This window comes from Crocodylus porosus, unplaced genomic scaffold (genome assembly GCF_001723895.1).
Source record: "Crocodylus porosus isolate Cpor-Errol unplaced genomic scaffold, CroPor_comp1, whole genome shotgun sequence".
NCBI lineage: Eukaryota > Metazoa > Chordata > Crocodylia > Crocodylidae > Crocodylus > Crocodylus porosus.
In genome coordinates, this window is record NW_017728906.1 from 60,377,491 (window position 1) to 60,401,480 (window position 23,990).

Below are 23,990 nucleotides of genomic sequence, written 5' to 3' on the forward strand. Positions count from 1 at the left end.
ATTTTAGTTTTAAGGTTGAGTCCAGTTGCACCCATTTGTCATTCAGTTTGTACAAAATAAGGGAAGAGCAAGTGAAGTTTACTAGTGTGCTTGTACCTTTTAACACCCATTCTAACACCCCTGTTGCCTTAGAAATGGTATTTAAAGGTCTACTTTTTTGGGGAATTGGCTTATAGACATAGATATATACATTATAAGGGTTCAAGATGGGCAGCAGGAGCTAAGTGATTTCTAAAAAGCTTAGGTCTCGCAAACAAAGTTTCTCACAGCCTTGGAAGCAGACAGGTTATCTAACACAACAAGGCCAGCGGATGAACACATAGCCTGGAAAAGAGGAAGATATGTACCATACTGTCCCATATAACATGAGATAAAGTAACACCAGCAACAAGGCTCCAGAGCAGGGGGAGGGCCGAGTCCCTGTTTTGAGTGAACAGACCAAATTAGGAGAAGGCCCGGAAGGCTATGTGAACATGTAACTGCAGAGACAACCCACCAGACATAGCTCTGGATGAAGATGCTTCGGGAGGGAAGGAGAACACAAAAACAGAAACTTGAGAGTAACGAAGTGTCCCTCCCTTTGTCCTGTCCCTCCTCATCAGTCTCTCCCTTTGTCTCATCCCTTCCTTCCTCCTCCCTAAGAGGGGTCCTTGTCCCCATCTCCTGGGAAGGGTCCCCGAGGCCATCATGGAAAGAGGGCATACCAGCAGCCTGTCTCATGCACCCTACTGGAGGGGTGAGGGAGTGTGGGCTTCGGCATCCCACCTCCAGATGCTGACACCTAAGAGAGAGCCTCAGAGTGGAGACTGTGCCCTGGCCAGATGTACTTTGATGACAGCCCTAGGATTTGGTAGATATATAGAATTGCTTGATTGTTTGTATTGTTCCTTTTCTGTTATCACTGTGTATCAATAAACTTGCCTATTATTGGATCCATCTCAAACTTAAAAGTTATAAAGTTTTCCCATCCATGGACACAGGAAACACATGCAAAATAGAGTTCCTTGTCCATCCCATCCCAAATGTCCTCTAGTTAGCAATGGAGATCATTATTTTAACAAAATCCCTTTTTTCTCTCTTAAATATGATGGCCAGTTCAAGCAGGTAAACAGCATCCATGGTAAAGAAAAAACTACATTTAACAAGTCAGAGTGCAGCACACCCTATAATTTTACGATCAACTCACTTAAATCTATTTATCAAGGTAGCTTTTAATTACCGGTAGTAGAACACTGTGAAAACAAATCCTTCCCAGGAAACGCTCCAATCCACTGGGAAACTCTACTAGGGAATGAATGGATATTATGTTATGAAACCAACAAAACAAATATCAAATAAATACCAGTAAACGTGTCTTGTGAAGCCCATAAAGGAAGAACCTTACCTCTGGGATAACCTTTCTCTTATCCCAAAGACTCTTGGCCACAAGGCTGCAGAATGTTCTAGCATTTAAGAAGCTTTCTCATTTTGCAAACCTTGAGTGTTTGCTTTGGAAGGAAAGGTGTCAAAAGGCAATTCCTTATTGATGCCAGCTGGACATGTGATAGCCTTTACCTGGAGCCGCTCAAGAAAAAGCTAAATGAGTGGCCAGGATGTGTAGCCCATCCACAGCTCCCATTCTTGGCAGAACAAAGATCCTGCAAGGCCCAGGTGAAAATCAGAGATAATCCCTGTTAACTGGTACCTAACTGGGACAAACTCAAAGTGGAAAAGCTATTAGGGTCAGCTACTGACTATCCACAGAGGCTCAGGGATATGTTTCTAGTTGGTAACCGAGAACACAATTATGCAAAGCCTCTTCTATAAACAGATTTCAGTTTATTATGACATAACTCAGGATCTATTTTTGTCGCCACTTCGTACAAATGCATTACCCTTGTGATTTCTAATCAGGTCATGCAATGTCAGACACTTCTGGCTCAGGCTGCTCAGAAAACTTCCAGATTCTCCTCTTCCTAACTTACCCCCATGCTGCCCCCCCTCAGTTTTTGGACAGTAAGGACAAGGGGGCTCGTGTCTGCATTCTATTCTGGTAGCTGTGAGTTATGGTGATATCATGTAAACCAAAGGGCTCAGAAATGCATGTCAAATTAAACCAGTGACTAATCATGGTATTTTAGTTGTCTTTCTGCCCCTGGGAAAAAGATTTATATGTTCAGAAAGTCTTCTTGCTCTAATCCTTGTATGCTGATTTGCTCTGCAGTGGAGACTTCCTAACAGAGTGATGAAAGATCACCAAAAGTGGTTTGTTGTCCCAGGAGCTGTGAGGTCTAAACTTATCTAAGTCTGAAACACAAACGGGGCTCAAGCTGCAGCAAAAGTGCTCTTCCGTGTTGTCCCTCATTTGTTTCTACTCAGAGCCATGATCCGTCAGCCGCAGAGGATATATTTGGTCAGCATGCAGAGAAAGAAGGGCCGAGAAAGACATCTGAGCAGACACAAAGTGCCGTTTGTTGGGCTTGTCATCTAGCTCCCACATCTGTCACCTGGTGGCCAGCCAAGCAATGGCTCCCCACAGCCGTGGACCATCCAGCCTCATGGAAAATGGAAGCAAGAAAAGTAAGCATCTCAAGGCTGTTATGAGACTCAGCTGTTTTCTCTTTGAAATAAGGCATTTACTTCACTGCAAGTATATTAACTAGCCCTCCAGCTGGAGAAAGCATTGGTTTTCTTACTTGGACATTTCTTTGACAGCTGGAGAATCTATAAGGCGTTCTTACAAGGAAACCAAGTGCTGATTCATGCAGCTGTTTTGATACCTCATTGTGCTTTAATTATTTGGACAAAAGCACTATATTATGCACAATGAGCTACTTCCTGTCCTATTGCAAATCACATTGCAGTACTGTGCTCTCTCGTTACCAAACCCTCAGATCAGAAGGTTTGATGTGTGATATTTTACTGAAGGTGAAGGAAAACGAGTTCCCTGCACACAAGTCCCTGCTGGCCTGCTCCAGTGATTATTTCCGGGCTATGTTCAAAAGCTACACCAAAGAATCCAAAGCCAGTGTAATTCACCTGCAAGTGATCTCGTCCATGGGTCTCCAGCATATTCTAGATTTCATCTACACCTCCTGGTTACCCCTTTCTTTTGAGAGCCTGGAGGATACTTTGGAAGCTGCCAGTTATCTACAAGTGACTGAGGCTATTGGCCTGTGCAACCAGTACATAGTTAACAATCTCACCCTGGAAAACTGCTGTTTTTCTGCCAATGTTGCTACAAAGTTCTACCTTCCGGATGCTTTAGCAGCAACAGAAAAATACATCATCAGTAATCTCTGGAGACTGCTGGACCTGGATTTCACAGGGTTGCTTGAGCTGAACTTCAGATCTTTGATGGCAGTGGTAGAATCTGATGTCTCTAAAGTGAATGAATCCTGCCTGTTGAATCTGGTGATGATGTGGCTGAAGCATGATAAGTCCAGGCTGACTCTCAGAAGCAGCCTCTTGGAACAGATAAGATATGGTCTTATTCCTGTAGAAGATTTGCGAAAGGTCTACACTCAATCAGAAGTGCCTCTCCCAGCAAGTGTCAAATGCTTGATCATAAAAGCAATAAACTATCACTCATTTGTTTTCAAGCAACCCCTTCTGCAGGACAAATCCACCACCCTGAGGAACCAGAAAACTCAGATCATCCTCCTAGGTGGAGGAACCGCAAATGAAGGGCTTATAAGTGATGTAGTGGCCTTTGATGTTTATAATCACAAATGGAGAACTCTAACGCAGGTGCAGGACAGACTACAGCATCATAACATGTGTGTGATTGGGAACTTCCTGTATGTGCTGGGTGGGGAAATAGAAAGTTCACAAAGTGAAACTAAAACTGACCCCAGCTTCTCTGTTACCAGCGGGGTCCATCGTTACGATCCAAGATTTAACAAATGGGCACAAATCACAGGAATGCTGGAAAAAAGATGTCAGTTTTCTTGCTGTGTCCTAGGCAACAACATCTTTGCTATTGGTGGAAGAGGTGAGAATGGATCACTACATTCCTCTGTGGAGGTCTACAATATCACCAGGGACAGATGGACGAAGGTTGTGGAATTGCCATGCAAGATACATGGGCATGCTAGCACAGTCTGCAAGAACACCATATATCTCTCAGGTGGCAAATCCACGGAACAAACAAACACAAGTAAAGATGTCTACTCTCTTACCACTGTAGAAGGGCAGTGGATGAAGCAAGCTCCTATGAGCATTGCCCGGTTTGGACATCAGATGGCAACAATCAGAGATGCCATCTTCACATTTTTAGGACTATATGAACCATTCTCCGAAATAGAAAGGTATGATCCTAGCCAAAACCAGTGGACTCGGCTAAGGCCTTTGGTCTATGATCGTTTTTGCTATGGCCTAGCCGTGGTAGAGGAGACCGCGCTTCTTATTGGGGGGAAAAAATGGCAGGACTCGCAGGAAGTCCCAACCCAAGATGTGGTGGGTTATGATATTGACAATGATTGCTGGGAAGAAATTTGCAAACTTCCCTTGCCTTGGTATGGACTGCAGTGTGCAGTGCTGCAACTCTCAGAATCAGCAGCAACTAAGGGGGACACCAAAGAGCAAAGAAGCCAAACTGCTGAGTTAACACTTCATTGAATAATCATCCTCAAAGATAAGACAAAAGAGCAGCCCTGGAGAAAAAAAGAAAATTGCAGTGGCACTAAATGCAACAGAGTTGAACTTTTGCTTTAATAAGCAACACATACAATGGATATAGACAGGGAAATCTGTCATTAGCATCGGAAAATGTGCCATGATTTATACAGTGAAAAACAAGATTTGCTGAGGACAGATGCGGGAAGTAGCACATTCTGAAAAGAAGAGGCAAAGGAATTCCTAATGCTGTATTTCCTTGGATGACTATTACCTAGATAGCAGTTAACAGCTGCCTAAAGTCAGATTTTTCAAAGGTTAAAAATATAATCCTTCTTTTTTAATTAAAGGTAATTTTCCCAGCTGGTAAGTGGTATTGTGTTTTATGCTATAGCTAAGCAAAATGAAAGTGAAATGTATAAAGACCAGAAAATTGTTGCCTACAAAGAGTTATAATAAGTAGCATCCAGAGGATGGTATTATTTGAGTTTCTAGCTAGGTGAGAGGGCCTTAGCTAAACAGCATGAAATTACTGTATGGAGAGCAGGGATTGTGCAAAATGTAGCCTTAATTATGGTTACACACTAAAACATTGATTGTTTGATATAAGTACTGAACTGAGAGGGGAAGCAACCTCTCTGTGAAATAGCCTTTGTTGTGGCATGTGCTTCAGGTGGTTTTTTTAAAGCATACTCTGTACTGGCACAGTACATATTTGTTGTATCAAAACCCTGTGTTAGCTTAGGCAGCCAGTGCTGAATAGGTATAATTATTATAAAAGTTTCAGTGGAAAATGCAACAATAGCTGCTATATCCAGCTACCTAAGTAAGTACATCCTGTGTACCATGTCCTGTGAAATCATGATCATGCTGGTAAAATTGTTTTAAATGTTGAACCAGTATATAAAAGTAACACAGTAATAAAAGCTTTGCTTTTATCCAGAAGTACAAAGGAAAGAAAGTTAATATGAATCTTTTGAAATTCTAAATGAAATGCCTGGCTACACCCAAGACAATAACAGCTCTGCTTCTTGTTTGCAACGAGAAGAGATTTATAAGGAATAGCTTTTGAGGTGACTTTTAAGGCATAATGACTTGTGATCTGCAGTTATGCAGCTAGATACCCAAGTATGAAATCTGAATTGAGTAAATTAATATGTAATCATAAATATTTGTTTAAAAGCTAAATTTATTTTGCTTCATTTTACAGTATTCCCTTTCTAGGCTGAAAGTTGATACAGTAAAAATATACATATAGAAGAACATGTTATGTTCTTGTAAAAGAAGGCAGCACGATGAAGGGGACAAATGTTCTCTGTCATGCCAGACTATCTTAAAAACCTGTAATGTTTAATTTTCACCTTTAAAGCAATCAAGCTGACTTTACTAAAGTAAAGTGCAGGCAGAATAGCTGTTGCATAGCAACAGATCTAAGTCTTCTCAACTGCCTTGGTTTTGACAAGGAATCAACTCCACAATGTGCATATACATCCATCAGATATAAAGAATTTTTATATGAATATATCTACTTTTGGTCCAGTAAAACAACAATGAGAGAGTCTAAATGCTTGGAACAATCAGCACAATTCATTTTAGGTCAAGCATTTTCTTTTGTATGAGAAATACAAAAACCTCACCAATTTAATATACAAGTCAGTATCCATGCAGTAAATTAATGTCCAGTTTATACAAAGATTCATCTAAATGATACAAATATTACACTGGCTCAAGAATTCTATACAAATGTTAATATGTGATTCATTGTCCATATTGACTTGAATATAGGATTATTTAAAATGGGCTGCAGAAAGGCCACTCTGCTGTACAATTGTGCAAATTCTGCAAAATAGTTGCAATCCAAAATGCAAATAAAACAAAACAGAAGAAAACAAATAAACAAAGACACACCCCTGCAGTCTTCCCTTTATTCCTACAGCAAAGATAACCATCAGTAAATATCAGAGCTGTTAAATACATTCACTGAGCTGTACAGACAACAGTCTAAAGCTGGTGAAGAGTACAGCTCATAGTAAAGAGCAGTAAACAAACCTTTTCCCTTTCTCCAAATCATGCCATGGCTCCTAACTTATGCAGCAAAACACTAAAAGAAGCAGCACAAATATTTTGCCATGCTCTGATCACTTTTCAAAAACAAGCCAATGAAGGATAAATACGTGATTTACCTCCTACCTTCCCTTTTCCAGTTGCATGCATGAGCCCAGCTAACCACTCCACTCCTGTTCTCTGCGCCTCAAGTCTTATAAGTTGTAAGTTTAAAATATATGTATTGGTTTGTGAACTTAAGAGAACCTGGAGATATCTTTTCCCAATCAAAAGCAAAAATAAAGCTCTTTAGTTCTCAGTATTTTTTCAAATAAATGATGCATTTGACCTTGCTAACTCTATGATTTTTTCCTGCACTGAAAATGGCCAAATTTCACATTAGAAAATAAATATAAAGCTAGTTAAAAAATGTGATTTTTTTTTTCTTTCAAAGTTACATCTCAGATTCAAATCATTAAGTTGGAATCTCCTTCTTTAGCTTCTTAATTGGGTGACTAAAACATCTCTATAAAAATGATCCACATTTAGTTTCTTGTTTCTAAAAAGTGCACTTAATCCTGATACCATGATCCTGCATATGTTTCTGATACAATAATAAAAAAATAATATTTATATTAATGGGAAAATATCACATCACAAGGTCTTAATTAAAATATAAATAACCTGCTCTGTAGTGGTTGTAAACCTGTACCTATGTATAGGTCTCTTGTAACCTAGGTTTTAGATCCATGGACTTGTGTCAATGATTTGTTTGTTTATTTTTCCCCCTTTATCTGATGCTTACTTGTCTTCTCCAAAACTCAGATATAATGACCATGTTACATTTCTTCCTGTCACTAAATAAAAACTCCTAGTTTTTCACTGAATATAAAAATGTTCTTTTTCCCACGACCAAAGCAATACCCGCACTCCAAAACTGTAATGCAATACTACAATTCTATAGTATAAAATTAAATTACATTTTAAAAGTGATCAAATGACATTCAGTAGCAAAACCTTGATCCTGTATAACTTTCTCCTTGAAGGTCACCAGCTTCCAAAATGTTTTTTTTTTAAAATAAATTTTTCATTATTAAAGACTATCTTCCTTTATTTTGCACACGGTAAACACAAGCTGAGCATTGGTAGCATATAAAATATACAAATTCTCATTAAAGACAATGGTATCATGGACCCTATTGGGTTTACTTCACACAGCTAACATTAAAATATAATTTACTAGACCTCCCACATATTGATATAAAAACTACTTTATACACATAAGTAAAAGTGTAAGGTATCAGATAGACAAAGAAAGAACACCCTTATACATGCGTTTCAATGTATGAATGAGTGTGTGCTAAAGAGGCTATGAGTGCATTGACTTCAGAAGAGCCATTTACAGGGTCCCGTGGATTACTGCTTTGACAGATATCCAAGAACAGATCAAGGTACATTTGTTTCCATTCCTGAAAGTCTTTAGATGTCAAATCTGGATTATCCAGAACTTTATCTATAATGGCTACCTCTCCTTCTCTGGCCTGAAAAAGAAGGGGAAAAAAAAGAAAAAAGAGAGGGATTGTTACCAAAAGCAGCTTATAAAAATGATGGCAAATATAAGAAAAGGTGGTGAAAAAGTCAGACACAAAGACACTAGGGGTACCAGTAGATGTGCGGGACATCTGCTCTGACACACTTTAATTACAGTACGTCACAGCAGACTCGATTAATCTAATTAGCATGCTCCAGGAGCCTTGGCATCTCATTTATTCAGTGTCCCTGTGCTTCAAAATGGCAGTGGGGGTGCGTTAACTAAAGTTTGTTAAAACTAAAGCTTGTTCAACAAACTTTACTTAACTGTTATTTTGAAGTGCGGGACGCTGAATACACATCATGCAGTGGGAGCTTTAATTAGAATGGCTCCCAAGACCCACTCTAATTAAAGCATTCCCCAACCCCCAGAGTATGTGTAAAGATGCCTTTGAAGAACAACAGATTGTGCCGCTAGTTTCTGTGCACAAGTATTACAGAGGAATTCAGCTTAAAACAATGATGTTATACATGGCTCAAGATATGTGACATCTCCTGGTTTGCAGGGCTTCTTATACTAATAATTCTTGTTACCCCTTGTTCTGTCATGTAAAACAAGCCTTCTGCTGTTTACTATTAGCTGCTTGAGTTTCTCAGGATGGGTTTCATGCTGAAAAGGACCATCTGTTTGCTCCTTTAATCATCAGAAGAAATACTGTGTTAGCGTGTGGGATGCAAACAGATGGACTATCACCACCCAGCGTACCTAAGCATTTCTACACATCTATTCTCCTATAAGCACCTCATATGGAGAATTAAGCAGGAGATTTTAACCTTATAACTGATATTTTTTCAAGATCAGAGATAGGATGAGACCAAGGATGCAGAGAGAAGTGCAGCTCCCCACTGTAACTGAGAAGGCTTTTCAGGAAGCGCTCTGAGTCCCAACACCCCCCCCCCCCCCGGACCAAACAGAAGTTCATTGTTGATTCCAGGGGGGAGGGGAATCTACCTGCTGCCTGGGAGCCTGCAGCCAATTTCCCCTAGCGATGGCGCCTCCTTCCTCCCAGCCTGTTCCTGTTTTCAGAATGGGAGAGGGGCAAGGGAAAGAGCGAGCTCATTTTTGGGGTTGCCCAGCCAGCATTGCAGGATAGAGTGGGTGAACTGGAGCCCCCCACCTTGGGGGGGGACTCCACTACACTCTCCACTCTCCAGCTGGGGCTGAAAAAACCGCAGATCAAACTCCCTCTGTTCCCTTTCCCTCATCCCATTCTGAAAACAGCAACCAGATCTTCATCTACCCCCTCATGCATTGAAGGTTCAGATTTTTGCCTGATCTGCCATTTTTAAGCAGTTTGCAGCCATGCACTTGTGTTTGGTCACGGCTGTAGACTGCTTGCTTTGCCCAGATCAGGGGAAAATTGTCACTTCTGTCTGCATCCCAAGACCCTGGTTCAGTGGAATTTCTTCAAGTCATTGTGGTAGAACAAAAGGGATGAAACCATATAGCTGTTCCTGTTTAGTTTAGAGCCAAACTAGCCTGCTCCCTGGAACACTACTATAATGCATGTCTCCCATAGTTCTTGCTCCATGTGAGCCAATCCTGAATATAAGGCACTAAAGCCATCCTGATGGCAATCTTGTGGCAGAGAGCTCAAGAGTTGGAGCAGAGGCTGAGACTACCATAGAAGGACTATAGATATAGACATATCCTTTGTGGCCACTCGACTGATAGAATTGAGTTGTGGAAATAGAATTAGTATCCAGGTTCCTAGCATTAGGACACACTTAGTCATACAGATCACTTGAGAGAAATGTTATGATAACTAATACTTCTCATGTTTATTCAATGTGGGTGATGCCTGTAATTAAGAAAGATAGTTGCACTGTGTCAATTTGCTTTGTCTTCAACGTGATTAATTTTGAAGATCCAGTCATGTTACAAATAAGGAGCACATTTAAAATATCTTTAAAATACCTAACATTTAAAGTGATTTTCATGTGTAGAGTGTCTGGCAAACATTAACCAAGTAACACTCCCCAAAGTAGTAGCATACATACTCTGGAGACAGGAACACTAACATAAAGGTTACAGAAGTAGTGAAAAAAGCCAGAGCTGAGATTAAAATGCAGTAACACCTGGTACCGGAGCAAGTACATCCGTAGTATACATAGTGGTACTGTGTTAGTGAGATTGTTTATATACTATGGGTATGTTCATGCCTCTGTATTACTAGCTGGTAAGTTTATATTATCCTGGAGCAAGGATCGTCTTGTAACATGAAAGAGGGTAGGGAAACCTTTTCATTAGTGGCTTGGAGTATAGTAGAAAGCAGAGTTTGGCAACTGGGCTGTATCCGGCCCACTAAATGGTTGGATCTGGATGCTAAGGTCTGACCCAGCCTGGGGTGGCATGGGAGAGCAGGCAGAATGCGGCTGCACCAAGCATCCCAGCCTCTGCAGCCCTCTGCTCTTTTGGGCCTGTGCTTCCCTTGCTGCAGAATGGCCACATATCTGTAGTGGGGTTAGAAGCACTGACACCTTGGATGCCCTGGGGGGCAGAGATATTTCAGTCCTCAGCAGGGGGCCAGGTTGCAGGATCCAGCCTGCGGCAGCAAAATATTACCAACCCCTGGTATTAACAAATTTGTAGCTAAGAGGGGCTGCAAGAATTTTAGAGGAGAAGATAAAAATTCAAAGTGATCTAAAAAAAAAAAAGCAAAGAAATTATTTGAAATCAACAAAGTGGAAGCTGAAAAAAGGCAAACGTAATATGCTAGACTTAGGAAGCAAAAAGCAAATGTACAAGTACATAATGAAAAATGCCTGGATAAGCAGCGGGTTGGTAGGAAAAAATCTGAGAACTGTGGTGGACCACAATCTGAATATGACATAGTAGTGTGCAGCTGGTATAAAGATTTTTGGGTTATATTAATAGGAATATTCTATGTAAAACCTGGGAAGTAATTATTCTAGGAGTTCACTATACTCAGCAGGAGGACTGCATCCAGTTTTGTGTACCATTCTTTGAGTAAGATGTAGACTATGGGACAAAGTCCAAAAGAGAATGAAAAAATTGTTTAGAAAACATGACCTATGAAGAAATGTTGAATGAACTAGGATTGTTTAACCAAGGAAAGAGGAATAAAAGTAATCCTATATGAGAGAAGTTATAAGAGGACATTGGCTGATGGTTCTCCAAGACCACAGAGAGAAAAACAAGAAGAAATCAATTTAAATTGGCCACAAAATTGATTCAGGTTAGTTATAAGGAAAAAAAAATCTAACAATAACCACTGCAAAAAGCTACGTGGAGGTACTGTGACTCCTTCACTGAAAGTTTTTGAAAATCTCCGGTTTTTAAAGTCAGGTTGGACAAACATCTGTCAGGGATGTTGCTTATACTTGGCCTTGCTTCAAAGCAGCAAAACAGGTTAGATAGTCTGTTGAAATCCTTTCCAGCCCAATATTTTTATGTTCTTGGGTCTATTTCTGGATTTGTTTCAGATTTCTAGCATGAGACTTTGGGAAAGCCACTTAATTCCATGCATATTTTTTTCCTATCTAGGTCTCACATCTGTAAAAAAGCTACCTTCATACATGCTTACCCGTATGTGCTGTAAATAGCATAAATCACTTCAATGGGACAACACTTACTGAGTGATATCTCTGCAGGATTGGGGCCATATGTAGGTAATGCCGTTCAAGTACTACCCAGGACATTGAAATTCATTAATGTTGAACATTGTATTCATTAATGTTGGTAAAGTGCCTACATAATCCAACTATTTAGTTGTCTAATAAAAGATATCACATCTACCCAAAGAACCCTGTCTACATAATCCCATGCATTGTTACCTCATGATTTAAAAATAGTGTTTAAAAAATTCAATTTGACAGTTAATAGGGTCTATTGGCTGCATTTTAAAGAAACCTCCCTGCTGAATCTCTAATAACACATGCCATGATACTTTTACAACAAAACAAAGTGGTGGACCAGGATGTTAAATTCTCTGTTCATCATCAAGCGTAATTATTTCCTATTGGGTTTTCTCACTACAGTGCATTACATTTCTAGACAGGCACAGTAAACACATAGCGATAATGTTTTTAAAAGAATTTCCAAACTCCAAAAGAATGACTTTATTTTTGGCTTACTCTCTGGTAATTATATGGCATGTTTATTTTGGTAAATAAAATATTCAGGGACAAAAACAGAGGCATGGTCTCTTCTGACAGCGTGGACTTTAATTGTATTAACTTAGGCAGAGGAGGAGTTCAGTGAGATATTTATCTATAGAAAAATACAAATGGATTTTGTCATCCACTCAAGACACTTTTCCTCACTGCTGAGAATGGCATTTGCCCATATTTCTCTTTTGTCCATTTTGAACACAAGATCCAGACAGAACTGCAGCTGTATGCAATTAATCTACTGAATATAATACCAGAAGACTTGCCTCTTTGGAGGAATTCTCTTCCCTCTATTATCTCACCTTTAAGGTGCTTTTCAGAATTCGCAATTGGTGCAGTTTTTCATTGACTACAGGATCGCTACACCTTTTTATAAAAGACTTCTTGAACTCCAGCTTAGTGGAAATCCGACGTTCTCCTAATGGTGACAGGCTGGCTTGCTCCAAAGCTCTATACAAATCTTGCAGTGAGTCTGCTGGCTTTTCTTCTACAGATTCAGCTACAACAAAGAGAGCAGAGAGAGGGAGAACAGTGTATAATTAAAAAGTTTATACAATTATTTAAACCTCCCTAAAAATGGTATTTTTAATAAGACTAGAATGGGATTATTTCATATGTAGGTAATGTATCTAAATTTCCCAAACTCCAGAAAAAAGACTGTAAATCAAACATTCCCCAAAACTACTTTTCTTTTTAATTATTGCCTAAGTTAGTCACATCTGGATTAACACATAGGACATTTCATGAGAAACAGAAGCAAAACTTTTGACAACACAAAGCCTTACACAATGCAAAAAAAGAGAAAGATCATAGGCTCTAAGTGTACTGTCACAACAGACACTCTTAATTACAATTAAACATAATGGTAAATTCATAAGCTATTGTGAGAAATGGAAGTAATAGGAACAACTACCAAGTGGAAAGGGATTTTAGAGAGGTAAGGATTTTTGTGGGTGATATAATTTATTAGACCAACTATACAGTTGGTTCAGTAAAAATATATCACCCACAGAAATTTCATGCTCCTCACATTTTTCCTGGACCATCATGGCTACAACATCACTCCAACATTACCAAGGAACTGTAGGTCATTTAAGTTTGGGAGATTTTGTCACACTATTACATCGCTATATATGTATTTTAAATATAGTGCTGGGAAAAAATTTGAAACCTGTGACAACCCTGAAGAGACCAACATCCCTTACATTTTTTTTTCCCCAGTAGCTCATATTTTTCCACTCTAACCTGCCAATGTCCTAAGCCTACTTCTGGCAAAACCATTTGTAGGAATGAGATGGCTCTTCAGTTGACTTTAAACAAGTGAGTAATCCCATCACGTGAAATGGATATACTCACCTGCTTAAAGTTCAGCACATGCCACTAAAGTAGGGCTTGGATTCCAAATTACCTAGGCTGAGTACAGACAGTCAAAAAGCCTGAGACTGAATTGATTCAATCTTCTAAGCTGAACCGATAAGCAAGTGAACAGACATTCACTTTTGATGCCAGAAATGCAGCCACATGCCTGCAGTGGCCAGGCCAGAAGCCAGGGTGTGCTAGAGTATGCCTCCCTGCTTAGCCGAAGCAGACACCTTGGGCCAAGGCTAGCCCGCCCACTTTGTGAGGGGGGAGGGGGTTTACACCTGAGGTGCAAAGCATCCTGGGATGCTGGGGGACTGTGAGTTAACTTCAATCTGGAGGGGATCTGGGACAGAAATTCAGTAAAACAATTTAACTTAAATCAGTTAAGTTTGATACTATATCCATCCAAGTTTAAACCAGCTTCAGCCATTTTGAAAGTGGTTTAAGTGCACTGAACTTCTGTTGTGTTACAGATTTGAACTGGTTTCTGATCACTTATACTGGTTTATGTTTAATTTCTGTCCCTAGTCCTAGTCAACAGCTTTTCTACTGACACAACTAACAAGGACACTAACTGATGTTAATGGTCACTGCAATATTTTGTGATGAATACACATGACCTGGACTGAGACCAACAATTCATTTCGCAGAGGCCAAACAGATGCATATTGCATAGCAACTACTTACCTGAGTCATTTTCAAAGAAAGCTAAAGAGAAAAAACTTGGTATCCCATAATGATACTTAGATTTACATAGAGTTTTAACTGGTCAAAGACATTTACAATCATGAACTAATTCATCTTCTTAAAATGATATATGTCCCTGGACTCTTCTACACATTTTTTTCAATATCTTAGTAATTTTTAAAGTGTACATTTATTTTTTAAAATAATTTATAAGTGAGTGAGGACTATAGGCTTTGTAAAGAGCTTTTGGTTACATTAGGCAGTTATGTGGTCTTTGTATACATATGACATAATTAAAAATGAGATGAACATCAGTTTTTATAATTCTTTTTTATTATAAAAAATCGCTATACAAGAGAAAGAGAAAAGACTATATAGTTGCATACTATCAGGCCAGCTTTATGTTCTTAATTTTTTTGTTTTTAAAAGTTTTTAAAAGTTCCACTTGCATTTTTAGAATTTCCCTGAGCCACTGAGTAAGTATATTCGGTTTTAAATAATTGTTCATATCTCACAATGTATAATTCCAGTGACTTGGGTGCTATCTCCATCCTATCTGAGTGATTCACAAAATGGCAGGAGAAAAGCTACCTAATTCTGACAGCAGGTTATTTTACATTTGGATCTCTCATCCTCTTACTCTCTGTTATAAAAAGATGCCTTCTTTCTAGTTCCTATTAAAAGAAAAACCAATTTTTAGTTTAGTGTGACTGAATTTTCTACTCAAGAGATTAGAAGTTATGGGAAAACTGTGTGGAAGAGACACATTTTATAATTTGGCCTGAATGTGTCACAATTCAAAGTCACTTCAATCTCTTACCTCAGTGTGTTCTACCTTGGGCCAATCACCAGAAAAGCAATGAAGCCCATGTCCATTCTTAGCCCTGTTTTTGAACACCCCTATGTTGCCAATGAGCAAACTGTCATGGAAGGTCATACTGTTACAATGAGAAAGGGAGGAGAATAAGCTTTGAAATAGTTTAGGCTCAACCCTCTAGGGCTTTGAGTAACACTTAATTTAAATTAAATTAACTTGTAACTCTGACATGTGTATATCAATGGAGATAAAAAAGGGTTAGGATGACGTGTATATGAACTTGCATGACTAAGTAGTTAGCCTGCTACACTAATCATTAGCTGGAGTTCGTCAGGACTTTCAAATTAATTTTTAAACACAGAGTTTTGTAATAATGGATCCTGGAAATCATCAGTGAGTCTGTTGGGAGTATGAGAGGGAATGTGGGTAAAATACCTGATCTTATCTATTAAGTAGTAATTCAATAATTTAAGATGGTTGAGCACTACTGGTAGTAGCTGCTTATCAAGGTATCTAGCACACTGAAGAGACCAATCTGTACACCATTGTGCTGAATGAAAAAGAGATGCCCTCTAAAGATAAAGACTTGCCTATTCTTCTCTATTCAGGGTCCTCACCTCAATCTTGCCAGGGTTAACCTTACCGAGGCAGCAATCTCAATTGTGATAGTCAAAATTGCATTTGGAAGGAGGGCCAGGATTTGGTATGAAGAAATGAAGAGTGAGGAAAAGAGAACCAGTATCTAGGATACTTTTTTTATTGAGGCCATGTCGTTCAAAATGTCAGACAAGTCTGCAGAAGGAAAGACATCATTGTGTTCCAGAGCACTACTGCCATTTTGGGGAGAGAGAATAGTGCTAATGAATCTAGACTCTCTAAACGGGGAAGGACCAAGACGACAGTACTTCCCACAGTGTCTGGCACAGATGACACATAAGTGTTGACCACGGAGTGGGGGGCACAACTCTGTGCTGCTGCCGCCACTGCTGCTGGGTGCTGGCTGCAGCTGGGGTGCAGCCTGCACCCCGTTGTCAGTGTATAAATCTGGGGTGACACATGCCCCCCGCAATGCATCATCTATAGTGTCTGGAGTTGTTCCAAAATGAGCTGCTGCGAGGAACCAAGATTATAAATTGAAAAGCTTTTTTTCCCACCCTTCTCTTCAAATAAGTAAATTATTTTTTGGTAAGCGTTGGCCAAGCACTTACCTAACTGTTCAGTGATCAGGGGTCTAAAGATTAAGTTGGAATCATTTGTTTATTTTTCTTTAAAAGATGGAAGACTTCCAATGAGGCTTTGCATGTGTGTAGTAAGTTGCACTAACATTAGTGTTTGTTTAAAGAAGAATCAGGCCTGCTGAACCACAGACTGAATTTCTCCAGCTCCTTGGGTTCTCTGAACATGCAGGATTAAGTGGCGATGTTTTCATACAGATAAGGCTCTCTAATTTGCAATGCTTGTTTTGATCTTTCATCCATTCCCTGAACACTTCTATCACTCTGGCATAAAAAGCCCCACATCTAAATTCTGTACCAAGGCTGACTGCTAGAGTACAGTGGTATCAAACTGCATGACAATGCAATTTCTGTTGCAGCTTCAGCTTACTTCAAAACTCATTTTTTAACCTGAATTCAATAGGCAACTGGGTAACACATCAATATGGTGACAATGTGTTATTTATTTTACTTTTCAGCTTTCTACTATGGAAGGTTTTTGAAATTATTTTATATTGCCCCAGAATTTTCAATAGCTCATAAACATTTGTTTTGAAAAACTGAGTATACATTTTTCTCAGGATGTGGAGGCTGGAGAATGCTGCATATTAAAGGACAGGTTAAGAAGTGATTTGAATTGAGAACAAGCAGAGGTAATTTGAAATTTGGACACATTAATTCTATTTGTATCTAAGAATGATGGGGATCTGAATTCTATGGCGTGGTAAAATGTAATTACTTCCCTGCCCAAGGGACCCTTCTCAGAAATCCTTCAGTTTGCCTGAGGTGAGGAGGCTCCCACTGCATGGGCCGAACCCCACCATGGGGGCCAGCACCTGGATGGGGGCTCCTTCTCCCCCTGTGGGGAGCCAGCAGGGGGTTGGAGGTTTGTGCTGGGCAGCCAATCAGGGTTGGCCTCTGCTTGGCTGGGCTCAGCAATGGCTGACAGGTTTGGCTTGGGCCAGTACAGGCATCTGGTTGCCTTTCCTGATGGAAAAGTGAACATCAGTTCATTTCATTATCAGTGCAATCTGCACAGATAAGAGAATCCTGCAAAGATTGAACTAATTCTGCCTCAGGCTTTTGGACTGTCTGTTCTTAGCCCAAGAGTCTAGCCCACCATAGCCTGGACTCATTAAATAAGGTCCTTTAGCCATCTGTGCAAAGACAGCCACCATTAGTTACAGCATTGTCACTAGGGTGGCCGTCATAGAGGATAGTCCAGTTGTCCTCTGTCCTTTATTGATATAAAACCGGACGCCTTTATGTGTTCTATTTTCCTCTTGAAGAGAAAAATAGAGAACAAAAAGGCATTGGTTTTGTATCAAGAGGACAGAGTAGCAGAAAACCGGAATGTCCTCCATGATGGCAGCCCTAATTGTCACCCATCAGGCTGGAGGTGCAGGTATATCATGGTTCTGTGGTTCTCCTTTCAGGCTTACTTAGAATATGTCAGTTGCTTTTCCCAGTCCCATTCAGATTTCTCTGTCCTGTCCCAGTTTCCCTTCTTTCTGCATTGCCAACCATCTTGGATTAGCTTTAATACTGGGGACAGAGGATTCCTGTAGGTGACGAGGTCCCCAAGGGAGTTACCCCTTCTAATTTCCTTATTCAAGAGCTTTCCTGTTTTGCAACTTTCTACCATCTTTCCTTTCTCATCCAGTCCCTCTATTTTGGCCTTCCTTCTTCTTGCTGTCTGCTAACTTTACTGCTTAGTTACACGTTGTATCCAGCTATTCAGCCCCTCACATGCACAGCCACTGCTTAATTGTAATTAGTACTGCATTTGAACAAAATTACCATCTTCTGAAAATCCTGAGAAAACGGAGCTGTAGTCCCTCTGGTTTCTGTGCCAGAAAGCCAGCAACATGAAAAGTATCAAACTGCAATTCTCAAGCTCTGCTGAAATCTAAACTTCTATTTTCATTCTTTTTGATGAGGTCATCCTCCCTGGCAGGGAAACCAACCCAGCTCAGCTTTCTCAGGATTTCAGAGAGGCAATTTTGTTAGAACAGAGCACTAATTACATTATTAAAGAGCTGACACGTGCTATTTTCCTCTCTGGAAATCCCACAAGACTTGACTTAAATGATTCAGAAAAGCCTTTACAATTCACCTTTAGCACCTGGGAATTGACTGGTGAATGCCAGTCAGGAAGGAAGGTGTTCCAGCTGCTGAGGAATAGGGCAGGTTCCTACACAGCTCTCCTCCCTGATGCAAAAGTCTCCTGTATCTGTTTGCCATGGATCAGCTAATGCATGGGAAAAACCGACACACGGTAAAATCCTATTGACGATAAGACGTTTTTGCACTTTTCATGTAAATTAGGCTGAATTAAAGAAAAGCCTTGGTTTTACCTCACTTAGCTAACAGACTTAATAATAACTAGCCTGTTGTCCTCCTCTGCATATTACCATTTGGTAACTAACATGTGGTCAACAAACCTATATTTTTTCCTAGAGAAGACAAGGCCCAAGAAATGACCTGTTCCTCTTGCTGGAAGTCTTCAAGTCCTTGTTCAAGCTGTCAATCAGCAGCAGCTCAGAATGCAGGGAAGACTCAGTATCGAGGCAATGGAAGCAAGCAGCTGGGCAGGGGCTGCAGTCTACTGGGGAATATCTTCAGGTGCTCATTAAAAAGGAGGTCTAAGGCAAGACAGGCAGGGAGGAGGGATCAGGCTTCATATAGGTTGGATGGAAGGAAGGAAGAGAAGTATAATCTTAGTGCAACATGCCTAAGAACCAAACATTCTTTTTCATCACTCTAAAATCTTATATATTTTTAAAGGAAAAATCAAATGCTTATAACAGAAAGAACTAGGAATGAGACTAATTTCTACACCTGTTTAGACAGGGAACAGAGAGACAAAGCTGGCTACTTTCTCATTCTCCCTCATCTAAGCTTTTAAACTAAAAGAAAAGCAGCACAAGGTAAATTTTACGAGGAGACGGCATTTGTAAAGATGTACATTCCGTGTGAAACCACCTCCGCGGAGTGCATTTATGTAGGAAGCCAAAGTTAGGTGGAAAATCAGCTCATATTAGGAAAGCAGTGTGAGTCATGTTGCTGATTACTGAGAAAAAGAACAAGCGGCACAGTGTTTAAGCATGGCACAGAGCTGGCAGACAGGAGGTTAAATGAAATGCCATTCTGGCGTACATGAAAACCAAAAGCTAATCAGCTGGTCTGGAGGACTGAGGACAGAGTCTTATGTTAGAAGTGTAAAATAAAACCTGTAGCACTTTTAACCTCCTCCTCCTCCTTCACACTTGGATTAAAATAAAGGTCTGAATGTTGTTTTTTTTAAATGAGCCCCTTTTCACAGCGTAATCAATCTCTAGCATTCTTAAGCAGCTCTATGGTTTTCTCACTTTTTTTCTTTCTACCCCTCCTTTTACCTGGTTTTTGTTTTGTGCACTCCACTTTTTTGGCAGCAAGCAGTTCAACAATGTAGAGGTCGTAGAAAGCAAGCCCTATCTACTAGAAAGCATGGGAGTTCCCACAGTACTGATTCTCAAGGAATTGAGGGGGTACCCTGAAAAACAAGCTCTGATGCATATTTTACAAAAGGTGTCAGCAGCTAGTGAATCAGAGACATAAATTCTGCTGGCAACACTGTTGCCTCCTATAATGAGGATGTGTTTCATGGCTGCCAGGAGATCTGTATCCATTTTTTATTCTCTCCTATTATGTAACCTTCCAGGCAAACAGTATATTCTCAAGACAGTTTCTTCACTCTGAGCCCTGCACATCAGAGCTCGGTGATACATTTATTATTGGAGACTTTGGGCCTGATTCTCCAGTTCTTTGAAACAAAAGAAGCTCCCCCGGTGTAAGCGAGGGAAGGCTCAGATAGCACCTAAAAAGCTTTAAAAATTTGATGCTTGCCTTTGGAGGGCCTGAGCTATATGGAGGTGCAAACCTTGACAAATTAGTCAGATTGCACTAGGCATTGTACAAACATTACAAAAATACAATCCTTGCTTTCAAGAGCTTAAAAATATAAGCAGATTGCACTTCTAGTGTTCATGTAATGCGCCCACTAATGCTCCTAAAAGTTACTCGCTGCAAGGGGAATAACACACCTTTAATTCTTCTCTTCACTTTGCTATATCAACAGGATATTACTGCATGGCTACACTGCTGCTAAATTCCATCACCATGAGAAAACTGACCCATTTGTATGGCATTCTCAGGAATCTTCCCTTCACTGCATTGTCCGTTGTCAAAACATTTTCAGCATCAGCTCAGCAGTGAACTCTAGTTGTCACCAATGGGTTCATTCACTAGTGAGAGGGGGTTTAACACTGTGGGAGATCCTCATATTGCTTCTTTCACATAGCATCTGTGGAGGCCCATGAAGAAGAAAAACCCACGACAAGAGGAGTCTTATTTGCTCTGTGACCTGAAGGTTAACTGCACCCTAAGGATAGCTATTGAGTCTACCAATGCATAGGGAAAATAATACAAATGAAAGACAAATAATTCCTAAAGTCCATAAAATCTTCCAAAACTTTACACAGGAAACTCTAATCATTTACTCTGGAACTTGACGGCATCGGCAAACATATATAATAATACCCTTGAATAGCTGGCTCAAGTATTTTACTTATATAATCTTGCACATAGAAATGCCAATTTAATCTTTAATAATATTTAGTAACTCTCAGTGAAAAACTGACCATAACATGCACTTTCATGTCAATTTTCTGTTTTTCTGTGCCACCTAATAAAATAAGTGTTATGCAGTTTTACTCTGCACTAGTAAAGTGAATTAAACATTGGAATTACTGTTACATTTTAACCATAAGCTCTCTTCCATAGTGTTCATTTCAAAAGACAAAGTAAAACCCAGCCACTCTTATATAGAAGAAAGGTATTCTGGGGATAGTGCAACTGGATAGACAGGTTGATGTCACTGTACAACTGGGGATGTGGTGACTTTTAACAGATGATGTCCCTGTGGATCAGTCCAGCTGGAACCAACTTCTTTAGTATTCTTTTCATAAACCTAAACTGTTACCATAGATGAGGTTGCAAAAGGTTAAATGACAAATGGTCCTGATGGCTGTACATAGCTACATTACTCATGAGTCAAATTCAAGTGGCACGTGCCTTGTACAACAGCAATGTCTTTCAGGCTAAGTACAAATAGTCAAAAAGCCCGAAGCGGAATCCATTCAATCTTTGCAGATTAGCCTAAACTATGTAGATTGAACCGAGAAGCAAGTGAACAAGCATTCACTTTTGATTCCAGAAATGCAGCCACATGCTTGCAGTGGCCCAGGCCAGAAGCTGGGCGGGGGGAGGGGGGGTTACTACAGCATACCTCCCTACTCAGCAGACAGCTTGGGCTAAGGCTAGTCCACCTACTCTGTGGGGTGGGGAGTGGGGGGGTTGCTGGGGAGGTGCAAAGCATCCTGGGATGCCGAGGGACTGGGTTAACTTGAATCTGGAAGGGATCTGGAACAGAAGCCTCAGTAAAGTGATTTAAGTTAAATCAGCTAAGACTGATACTACATCCATCCAGTTTTATCTTAAACTATTCTCAGCCATTTTGAAAGTGGTTTGTGAACTGAACTTCTGTTGTGTTACAGATTTGAACCAGTTTCTAATCATTTATATCAGTTTACGTGTAATTTCAATCCCTAGCCTAGGGTTTTATAGGCTTGATACCTATCTGAATAAAGACAGCACATAGTCCTAGTGTGTATCTGTCTTGGGGAACAGGGCTAACAACATTCCACGGGCCATGAATGCCATATTCATTTTGCTCTATTTATCAAAGTGTGTACTACTAGGAGGGAAAGTTTTGAAAGGACTCAAGTGACTTGGAAGCCTAAATTTCATTTTCAATATGAGTGAAGAGAGGTTAAATTAGCTCACACTGAGGCCCATGCTGACACAGCCAGACTGCTACTGGTACCTAAGGTAGCTCACCTGCAGCTAGTTCCAGTTAATCTGGAGTGTCGACATGTCTCTAGGGACTTATGAAAATAAGACTCGAGCATTTTTGATTATGTTATCCATAGGTTTCACTTAGAAAACATCATGTATTTCTTTTGACATTTAGATTTATTATTGAAGATTTCATGATAGATTAGTTCCCAGGGTATTTAATCTACACTCATATGTACAGTTTGTGTGTTTATGACATGACACTGCAAGATATGAAGCACAGCCTGTCAGATGCCGAGTCCTGTCAGGTGCCTTCAGCACCACTGGCACCTGTTCTTCTATGAGCACTATATATGATCGCATACCTGAACAACACTTTTACTAAGAAAATCTTTAAAAAATGACAACAGAAATTTAACACCATAGTACTCTTTACTGTGGATTACTTATGTCATTAAATGTCATAGTGCCAAGATAACTTGTAAGCATGTAGCTTGTGTACATAACAATGTTTTCTCCCAGAACTGATACATAAACATCATGGAAGAGATGTCAGTTCCACATCCACATTAGGAAGAGTATTTCTGTGTGTGTTCTCACAAGAAAAGAAGCAACAGTCCTTACAGACAATGCTTTTGCAGAAGCAAATCTGGGAAATTCGCCAGCCAGTCTGGATTTTTTTTTATTATAATAAACACAAAATAATACCATAAAAAAATCCCTGACTCTCATGAATAAATCAACTGTCTTCATTAAAGAAATGGTAACTGCCTTTTTCCAAACTTTAAGACGTACAGAGAAATATTTGACAAGTGTGTATGCAATTAATGTCATGGGCTGCTAATTACAGCCCTTGTGAATCCCTCTGTAAAATGGTAATACTCACTCAGTACTGTCTATAAGACAGAAAAAAAAAGTGGAAGCTGAAGATCTAATGTTTGGTGGTGCAGATACATTAGCTTCTTCTGGCCTTTGGCAAAGAACAGTAAATGAGCCATCAGTAGAACCCAAAATGGCAGCCAAAGGATAGTTTAGAATCTTATCTTTGCTTCTGGCCCTCTAATTCATTTCCAAAACATTTCACTTCTAACTAATTATGGAGTTTAATGACAGAATGTAAAGGACCAGTTCAGGTTTGAGGCCATTCCAGCAAGATTTTAATGATAAATCTTTCAGGTCGTAGAGTCTTTATGTACTTAGCAGTGATTTATCAACCCTGGCAGAGGCAAGCACTTCAAAGGCAGCCTTATATAAAATGTGAATTCTGCCTTTGCCAAGTGCTGGAAAGAGCAGTAAATTACATTTTTAAAAAATCAATTTTTAAGGACACGAGACTGATACAAACTTGGTGAACTGGTCTGTTTGGCCAACAGGCAAAAACTTATGAAGGTACAATTTTATAACCAAAAAGCAGCAGTATTTTACTAAAATAGGCAAATTATATTTCTTGATTGGAGAAAAATAAAGAGAGGCCAAAATAACATTGTAAAATATCTAGACTGATTTGCAACAGGCCCATTAAGGTTAAATGGAGACACAAGGTGCATTTTGATTAATTTCCAACTAGCATATGCCATGCTGTATAGCTTTTTTATTTTCTCTAAAAAAGGCATATTAAAACTATTATAACTTTCTCACTGCTGTAAGGC

At 39.7% G+C, this 23,990-nt stretch overlaps 2 protein-coding genes and 1 long non-coding RNA gene across 4 annotated transcripts in view; 2 read left to right on the top strand and 1 right to left on the bottom strand.

The window, feature by feature from the left end:
- The first annotated feature begins 1,656 nt into the window (after window positions 1–1,656).
- Window positions 1,657–7,162, top strand: KLHL34 (kelch like family member 34). Its single transcript, XM_019529185.1, has one exon. It carries the CDS (start codon window positions 2,806–2,808, stop codon window positions 4,597–4,599), a length of 1,794 nt encoding a protein of 597 aa, XP_019384730.1. The 5' UTR covers window positions 1,657–2,805; the 3' UTR covers window positions 4,600–7,162.
- The window catches only part of CNKSR2 (connector enhancer of kinase suppressor of Ras 2), a 353,085-nt gene continuing 336,067 nt past the window's right edge, over window positions 6,973–23,990 (bottom strand). For both annotated transcript variants that reach the window (XM_019529183.1, XM_019529184.1), the window contains 2 exons: window positions 12,666–12,862; window positions 6,973–8,180 (listed from right to left, as the gene is read on the bottom strand). In XM_019529183.1, the coding sequence (XP_019384728.1) occupies window positions 7,965–8,180; window positions 12,666–12,862 (413 nt within the window). In that variant the 3' untranslated portion in view covers window positions 6,973–7,964. The remainder of the gene's footprint in view (window positions 8,181–12,665; window positions 12,863–23,990) is intronic.
- Window positions 18,905–21,247, top strand: LOC109305986. The gene is made up of 2 exons (XR_002099800.1): window positions 18,905–19,068; window positions 20,564–21,247. It is a non-coding gene; the product is annotated as an uncharacterized LOC109305986 (long non-coding RNA).